This window comes from Macrosteles quadrilineatus, unplaced genomic scaffold, assembly GCF_028750875.1.
Source record: "Macrosteles quadrilineatus isolate MER2022 unplaced genomic scaffold, UCM_ALF_1.0 Scaffold_3__2_contigs__length_128488019, whole genome shotgun sequence".
In the NCBI taxonomy this organism is placed as follows: domain Eukaryota; kingdom Metazoa; phylum Arthropoda; class Insecta; order Hemiptera; family Cicadellidae; genus Macrosteles; species Macrosteles quadrilineatus.
Genome location: NW_026542596.1, coordinates 92091470 through 92101227, shown reverse-complemented (window position 1 = coordinate 92101227; position 9758 = coordinate 92091470). Strand labels below are relative to the sequence as shown.

Below are 9758 nucleotides of genomic sequence, written 5' to 3'. Positions count from 1 at the left end.
AAATTTCAAAATCTAGAGAGATTTGAGTTTACAAATTGGATAACAAAATATTTGATTTAATTTAATCAACATAATCATTATGGAGGGACTTAAGTATCCAATATCTAGGAATAATTTATCGTCTAATATATCTATCCTTGTTTTGTTTTCTTTCTAGACACTGTAGATGTTTGGATCTAGTGTAGGGTGATGCCCAACACATAGTATTACGACCTTATTGATATTACTAATCAAATAGATTACGTTATTATTACGCATCAGTGTTGTGTGCTAAGTTTGTGTTTAAAACTACAAATTACTGAATACATTTCGAGCGATTTATATTGCTTTAGATTTAGTCCTATTAACATTAATTGAACAATTGCATTCTATTTATATGTAGGCTATTGCTCTTATATTAACACTCAATAGACGTGTACTTACTCAATCAAATAGTACAACTTAGGCGTTTATATCCACACATTTGACGTGACGTGACAATCTCTTACTCTTGAACGTTGAGAGGACGGAACCCTTGTCTTCCGGGTTGAACAATCTTCTTAGGAGATGGCAGATCGGCTTGTTTATACAAAGAAGTTACTTATATAGGCATACTTTTATTAAAGTATGTTTCGTTGAAATTACTGCGTGCATTGAATGAATTAATATAAATGCAGTTTTCAATATCCATGGTAACGAAAATAAATCGGTTGTATGAAAAACTATGGCAAAAGCGATAAACAAAGATACAACAATGATTCGAAGACACATTTAAGTTGATGAATTAGTAATTCAGTTTTTTTTTGCTACCGTATTAATAGAAAACCTGTCAAAATTTCAATTGTTATATAATGACACGTTTTCCACGGTAAAACGATTAATTTAGCGTTCAACTAAAGCAAATTAGTTAAGTAAACATTCTGAGCACCATCCCACTAGCTAATAAGGTGATAAAATGGGAAGCAAATGCGTGCGTAACATCCGTAACAATTTTCTGTGATCACAGAAACGACCGAGATTATTACTTGCTATCACGGAAACGCCTAAAAATGGAGAATAGTCTTAAGAAAAGTACCTGCTTCTGTGTAGTATGGTGTAAAGGCAATTTCACAGTAGTGTATCAAAAAAGTAATGTTTTTGTTTAGGCCTAAATGGGTGCAAAATTGATAGCAACACACTTCAAGAAACAAAGTAGGTCCAAGTCACCGGCTCCTAATTGATTAATTTTTGTTTTGACAAACTGTTGTCGAAGAAGCGTGGCTTTCTTTCTTGTATTTTTTCATTTTCCAAAGCACCGTTGATTGCTAAACATGTGTCTAATTGTGATTCCTCAATGGCACTGAGAAACGCAAAAATATTCGGATGCGGTGAAGAGCATGATTTGTTAAATTAGCGACAAGGGGTGTTGACCTAGGTCAAATAACGAAAGCTGTGATGTTTGTTTACATTCGCAATACCAATAGGGTGTGTGGTTTGTTTACATTTCAAATTCCAATGGGTAGGTTAACCAGAAGGCGCCCCCTCGCCTACCTGGACTAGTGCTGGCGCAGTACGGGCGTTTGCTAAAGAGGGATTATTTAGACCTGGCGCAGTACGGGTCTACCCATCTATAAGGATTATGTTAAATTTATGATACGATATTTTTTAGAGTAAAAACAGCTCCAGATGTAAAATAGCTATGTAAATAAGTAAGTAAAAAAATCGACAACAGATTGTTTTTCAATTGTTTAAGATTTTTAGCATGCCTGATGTTATTTGCCATTATAAGAAAGTTCTTTGTGATTATTCCATGTTTAATAAATGCACTAATTATACTAAATTGTTAATGATTGTAACTGATTTTAGGGGATTGCTATTTACTCAGTGTTAATTTTTTTTAAATACCCTAATCATTAGTAAGTAATATAGTTGTAGTAGCATCTAGTATTTAGCAAATTTCCCTTATAGGGAATAAGCTATTACCTCTATACCTGTCACACAACCAAGTGACCCCCGGTCTATATGTAATATTAAAATATATACCTCTGTCCGTGGCAATGACCGCAGCTTCGCATATATGTGGCGATCGGTAACAAACGTGTTATACTAAAAAATAAATTCTGGGCTAATTTGCTGAGTACAGTAAAAGACGCCAGTGGAACTGAGACAGCCAGCTGATGTTGTGACAATTCCATGATGTTTACATAAGTGATGTAGCCAATCCGACTGGCCAATCAAGCAAATAGGCTTAACCCTTCCAGGGCTAAATTAAATGAAGGGCTGAAGATTAATTATTTTTTGCCAAAAATTAAAAACTAAAGTGGTTGTGTTTTGTATTTATTTCACTTGAAATAATTCATCTATCTATCTATACTATTATAAAGAAGAGGTGGTGTCTGTGTGTGTGTTTGTATGAGCTAATCTCAAAAACTACTAGTCGGATCGGGCTGAAATTTGGCATGATGATAGCTCACATTCCCGATTAACATATAGGCATATTTTTATCCCAAAAATCCTTCGGGGCTCCGCCCCAGTGGCTCTGGAGTTTCCCATGTTAACCTTATGAGAAATGGAATTAATGAATCTTAACAGCTGTTTCAATTAAACAAGTTGGTTCTGTTCTATGATGTTCAATAGCATTAAAAGTTACAAGGATTACCAACAGGGTGCAGCACTAGCACTATTATTTCTTTTACATTTATGACAACAGCAAAAGGTGAGTGAGCGTAGCGAACGAACTTCAACCTGGAGGCGAGTGAGCGTAGCGAACGAGCTAACCTGAAGGCAAGTGAGCGTAGCGAACGAGCTAACCTGAGGGAAAGTGAGCGCAGCGAACGAGCTCCAACCTAAAGGTGAGTGAGCGTAGCGAACGAACTTCAAAAAGAACCGAAATTTCTTAAACCATGTCCTCACTCATAACTGCTATAAGCATTTGATACTTATATGCCAACCCCGTACGAAGGACGGGCACTCTGCTAGTGGATCATAAAAAGATTTTCCTTAGAGCTGAACTAATTTTTGTATAAAAGTTATGAAGAAAATAAAATTTGATTTGCCGTATATATCCGTCTTTGGCCCACAAAAAACATAAGGTGGACGGATATATCCGTCAACTTAGACTATTCTTTCCCTTGTTTTATTTTTTATCTATTCAAATGTATCTATCATTCTGAAGTAAATCTAAACCACTCAGTTCCGCTCCCATGTCCTCAATCCCATTACCCGCCAAGACTTCTACTTCGTAAAGACTGTTCTTCAGGTTCATCATATCCATCACATTCCATACTACTATTTTCACTGCCAAGTATAAAACCCCTCTCAGACATACTTTTATTAAGCATCTCAATAACATCTTCAAATTTCAGATTGTTTGCATTAGTGACTTTATATTAATAACATAAAAATATATTACTTATTATATAACATACAGCAATATTTACTTACGCACACTCTATGGTGCAAAATAGCCGAAACAGCTGCGGCAATTATTATTGCCAACCACAAAAACAAAATAACCCATTTTTAATGCAGTGTAATGTTTATTACCGTATTATAAACATTGTTTAACAATTCGTTTTTTGGACGGATATATCCGTCTTTAACCCAGAAAAGAAATTTCTCGTGACGGATATATCCGTTTTCAGCCCGGAAAAATTGACGGATATATCCGTACATAGCCCTGGAAGGGTTAAGATTTTTTTCAAATCACAATTTCACAAGTATGGTATAACCTTTAACCTAAATCATCTGAATCCATCATCCGATTATCTGGATCCACTCAAGGAGAAAAACAATGAAATTAGCCAAAAAATGTAGTTATTGTAGTTTTTTTTTTGCAGTTTGCAGTAAATCCATAACGTATTGTGTGCCAATTGTGTCTAACATACAGCCGTCTATTGTAATGTCAAATCAATCTATGGACGATGGTTAATCTGCATACCACCACTGACTTATGAAAGGTAATGCTTTAAAACAATCTAACAGGATTTTAATCATTTGTATGGGGTCTGTTCCCAATTGATCTGGATTATTAGAGTTTTACCATACACTAGATTAATATGACAAAATCAATAAAATATCTTTATTAATTTACAAATGATTACATAATGCTATACAATACAACAATAATAAGAATGATGATAATACTATTGTAGATACACTCCGAGCTGCAAGGCCGACTGTATGAGCACCTTAAGACCAGGCATGAACGAGGAGATCTGTGAGAAGTCAGGTCCAGAGACTAGTTGTGTGTGGAGATGTAGAGCTCCGGTATAGTCTCCGTTCTGGACCATCTGTACCAGCTGGTGGAGGCTGCCCACCGTCGTACTGGACATCTGAACCAAGCAAACTCATTATAAAGGGTGTCCGGAAAGATGGGGACAAGGCAACTTAGGGACACGGAAACTTGGGGACAAATGGGTTTAAGTTTACTGTTTGGAAATAGTCAAATTATAATTTTGAAGTGAATGGCATTATTGAATACTATGTGAGCTGAAACAGGAGAACGATTCGTTTTTAAGGAGTCGTTTCAGAGCCTAGTTCAGCTCATCTCTCTCTCCCCCCCCCCCCCCCCCCCCCCGAGTCAGGCCACTTTGTCTCTAACTTTCCTTGTCCCCAACTTTCCGTGTCCCTAACTTTCCTAAACTCATTGAAAAGAAGAGGTAGTTTTGCTAGATTTATATAAGTGTTTATTTCTGGTGAACGCTACAATGAACGCTAAAATTACCAAACCAACCAGTCCAAGTTTCACAAAGGTAGATCAACAACCCTGCTAACATATAGGTCTCAGATATTTTAAAATCCATCAGGCTCGTAAGCCTATCAAAAATTTTGAGGAGCAAAATGCAGAAAATAATACTAAACCATCATTAATTTTGCATAAATTCTAAGGAAAACAGGAGTCACAAAATAAAATTCAACCAACAACTACTTCAATAGTTTGAATTTGTTATACTTTTCCAGCTAAAATAATTTGCACACTGTCACCCTTGTGTGTTTATTATTTAATTATGAAACAAAGTAATTGATGATGTCAAAGCATCATCTTTGGACACCTAATGAGAAATAAAATCTTAAATCTTGTGTACTGCATGTGCCACAATAATTTTGAAAATACATTTTACGACATAAATGAGCATAATGTTTGAGACAATCAAGCTGGCACTAAAATGTGGTAAACAAGTTTACCAATCATAAGTTGTGGAAAGTGTATATTACAAATGTTCAGACCCTACAAATGAGTAAAGTAAAATGAAACTTACTGATTAGGCTTACCTTATTTTCCCGTAGTGCATCGTAAAGCACTTCCAATTTTCTTGCAACATCCTCAAGTTTCCTTTTAAGTTGCTAAAAAAATAATTTCTTTTAACAATGCTGCAGTTAACAATGCTTTCACATTTCAAACATTAATTAAAATGCTTTTAACTTCTAGCCAGTCAATACATTATGTTTCAATAAAAATCTAACTCCTAATATCTCCTTAAAATATTTGTAAAAGTTAAAAAACTGTAATATATAAAATAGTTAATTAGGCTATTAGCTGGCTCAAAAATCCCCCAAAAAATAAAGAAGCCCTCTTTCAAAAAAGAAAAACATGTATGAGGTCTTAGTATTTTAAATTTATGAGAGAACCTCCTTCAAAACAAACTGTTGAATAAGTAGGGATATATTTGACGGTTAAGTACAATTTACAAAATACACGACTGTTAGGTAGTCATTCCCTTGTAATGTGGAAGGTTTAGTTAGTTTCAGAATTAAAAAAAAAATAAATAGAGCCACTGACAAAGTCTGCTAATGTAAAATAATTTCTTTTTTTGCACTTCTTTATAATCATTCAATACTTACTGTAACTTCTATACCTATGTTAAATGAGAGGATTAAATACATTTTTTTTGTGTAGAATGGAGTGGGATCTCAAGAGTTGGAAGTTGGCAGATGTCTGCAGCGATCTGAATTCATGTGTCTTTTAGTGGTACTTTGCTCGTTTTGCAACAACAGCTGTTTTTAGAAGACTCTTCGTAATCGTACATTTCAGTAACCAATCACCCCCAATGTCCTAAACATGCGAGATTAGCGAGCGTCTATTATACTAACTGTTCAAAGATAGAGACAAAGAGTAACTCACCGGGTTGTTGGCGGCACACGTGCATCGGTTACGCAGCTCCTCGAACACTGTCTGCAAGTACATGTGCTCCTCGGGCAGTGGGGGTTTCGGCCGAGGGGGTTCAGCCACTTTGGCCACTGGAGCGGGTGGTTGAGCAGCCATTACGGGGGCAGGTGCGGGGGGATAGCCATACCCCTGCTGCTGTGGGACACCATCCATGCTTGGGGGCTGCATACCCATACCCTGCATTGGTGGAGGTGGACCCTGGAGAAATTGATACTAATTATTTCCCATTATTTTACAACAGAAAAATTTTTTAAGAAACAACTTGATTTTTTTGACTTGCGGGTCAAGATTCAGTATTTGGCCGACAGTTATTTAATTTTATTTTGAAACTTAATAAAGAGTGTTTTTAGTAAAATATTAATAGTACATACATAATAAATAAATGTACCAAATTTAATCAAAAGATGAGTTATCTATAAACAAGCAAACTATAACAGTTGACCTCCATAAAAATAAAATGGGAATTTTAAATTTACAAGTTTTTGAATTTTCTCCGTAACCAATAACCCTACAAAAACACCTCAATAAACTAACTATTGGTTTTTTTTTAAGTTATTCAAAATGTTTTAGAGATAAATTTAGAAATTTTATGTGTTGAGAGTCTAAAACGAGAAAACCCTATTTTCACCCTACAAAACCCTATTCCCATGGTCTGATCATACTGCTTCCTGAACTTGTTTGAATAAACGTAGGTTTATGTTTATACATTTGTACGAAATTTATTCTAAATTGGATGATTTTTACCCGAGGTATTGTGCTAAGGAACATCTATGTACAAATCAGCGTCCCTTCTTAAGTGCTTCGAAAGTGGACAGCCGGCTGTGATTTATAATCTAAGATCAGTTTTGTAAGCGTACCTGTAACGGAACGTCCTGCGGAGCTGTCGCAAACAGGGGGTGAGTGATAGGCGGCGGCTGGTGTACCTCCTTGGGCTGAAACACCCGACAAACAATCGTTTAAAGCTTTCTACATAACACTTCTAGCATAACGATCAAGGTTAACAAGAACATGATTTGTTCCAAATTGATACATCAGGTATAAACAGATGAAGGTTCATCCTTTGAGCTCCAAAGACTTATAAATCGGATATCAAGATTAACATTAACAAGACCAAACTTCCACTTACGTAAAAAGATCTATGCGAGTATATCTCAACAAAACCGGAAGATCTGGGAGTCAAGTTTCCAACAAGTAACTGCATGACATTTTTTTGTACGTAATATGTCGCCATTTCAAAGAAAAGTATAAAAGTATAATAGATTGGCTACCACAGATTGAAGTTGAACGAGTTAGTAAGAACAGAACAGCAACAAATAAATCGTCAAAGTTTTCAGTCAGCACACTACAAAGCAAATTAATATGTTAATAAATGGGTTGGATACAAATTTAGCTTTTAAACATTAGGTTTAAAAAGTAGATTGCATGAGCATGGCATGATACAAAACCTCTAATAAATTAAAAATAACCGAACAAATTTATACATGGTACAGTGGATTCCCTCTAAATCAGATTAGCATGCTTTGGACTTGAGATGGCTTAAAGGGCTACCACCATAATAGGACTCACACATTTGGACCACTTTGTTCTGGTTTGGACTTGTTTTTATATTAGACATACACATTTGGACTACTTTGTTCTGGTTTGGACTTGTTTTTATACTAGACATAACTCGGTCCCGAAGTCTGGACAATGGGGAGTCTACCTAACTTCATAGTGAACTTACAAGACAAGCCATTCTTCAATAGTTTGTAGGGGTTTATCATGTAATTAATGACTGCATTGCCTTTTAAAACTGTAATCTTCCATAAACCAAAAAGGTGCAACATAAGTGCTTCAAATGAAACACTCAAATTTTGATATTATTTCACACACAATATACTCTGAAAACATCAATGTAACGAGGCTGTGTTAATGTGTCGTTTTAATCTGCTATAACATATCAAATTTTCATTGAAATTCTTAAGCAAATAAATACCTACAGACAGAAGTGAATATGTATTTAAAGATTGAGGAAAGTATCCAACATATTATGTAAAATTGTGTCCAAATACTGAGATCTAGTTGAATGTTTTAAAAATAAAACCTAACAGAGTTTGTCGATGATGGTTTGGATTACCCTGAAGATTTTTGTGAGTTTAGTACATTACTCCATTCTCAAGTGTAAATAAATAGGAACATCAAACAGATATGTCATCTGGCTAATGTAGGATAATCTGTCCATAGAGTTTAAAGTAGAACAAATAAAACTTGTGAAAAAGATGAAAAAAGCATCAAACAAATCAAAACTGGTCAGTACAAGTATTAGGAGTTAGGACGCATGCAGTGACAGTGACGTCATAATGAGTCTCAAGAGTATACATTTATCAATTATCTGGTGACATAGTCATCTTTCGTCATAAATAATCTTCTGCCACTGTATCTATATATTTGTGGCCGTATAAAGAAATGTAAAACCACGATAGTGTACTAAAAAAAACGCAGATCACTAAGCAGATCAGTTAATCAATAATACATTTAAATTCAGTGATACATATATTTCTTCATGAAAACAAAGTGGGGAAGGTTGTGTGTGAGTGTGGTGGTTGCATGCAGCCACGCAATACCTTGGAGTGACTCAACATCTTTCCCCAGCGTCGGGTGCCGGCGTGTTCGGCAGACATGCCCGACACCGCCTGCTGCACCACACAATATTTTCTCAACTTACTTAATTCATAAATTGTTTATACGAGGGTTGGGGTCCCCATCAAGCTCCTGTTGCAGCAAAGCGAGGTAGATCAAATCTGAGACCACTGTCATGTTCTTTACTTCTTCCACTTCTTCTAGCCAGTTCCCTCTCTTGCCGGACGATTAGTCTTAATCTTAGAAAGTATTCTAAGACGTAAACAAAAATTAACACTCCCGCCAATTATAAGTCCTCATAATCATATCAAATTAAATTTGTTTTAAGGGGTGGAGGGAGTTTGGAGGTGATCTTAGACATCTGCAAGATGTTGTCCATGGCAGAGATCGACTGTGGTTGTTTATCAGTTTTGTTTGAAGCAGAGAGCAAATTTATGTGGACTTGGCATTCTGATTACCATGTGACTGAACTAAAGGTATCTTTAAACTAATCGAGGATGTTTCAATAAGAATATTAAGGACTACAGCCAACCCTAAAACTCTCGATCAGTAAGCAAAGTTTCTCCCATTTCAATTAAAACCATCTCGATGGAATCTGATGAATACCTGATGCTGGTCACATTGTGCAAAAGTGTACAGCCTTCTGCAAGCTCCCTAATCCACTATTGCACATTTTCTATGTCATAACACTTTCCTGCATACCGTACACAATATACATCTGTCGACTGGGAACAGTAACCCACCGAGATTAACCCCCTTTCCAAGAGAAACCTAATCATAGAACGCGATTCAGCTTTTAAATTAAACACTTTTAAGTGAATTGTTGTTAATTAATAAAGATTGTTTGTGGGCTTCACTCACCATTATTTTTGTCTAATGATATCCAAAACTCGTCATAAAAACCCACACACACTTCGATCCTACGCAATCGTCCATGGAATCAAAGTCCGATGTTTCGTGGGACTCAAAAACGTCCAGCTTCCTCAGGATAGGAAAAAACTATTTTTATGCA

The 9758-nt window shown here is 35.8% G+C and overlaps 1 protein-coding gene across 1 annotated transcript in view; it reads right to left on the bottom strand.

Moving 5' to 3' along the window:
- Positions 1–4025: 4025 nt before the first annotated feature.
- LOC128989853 (protein transport protein Sec31A-like) overlaps positions 4026–9758 on the bottom strand; it is a 31382-nt gene continuing 25649 nt past the window's right edge. Inside the window, exons 22-25 of the mRNA XM_054411932.1 lie at positions 6985–7059; positions 6083–6325; positions 5233–5304; positions 4026–4292 (exon numbers count right to left, since the gene is read on the bottom strand). Of these exons, the coding sequence (XP_054267907.1) occupies positions 4104–4292; positions 5233–5304; positions 6083–6325; positions 6985–7059 (579 nt within the window). The 3' untranslated portion in view covers positions 4026–4103. The remainder of the gene's footprint in view (positions 4293–5232; positions 5305–6082; positions 6326–6984; positions 7060–9758) is intronic.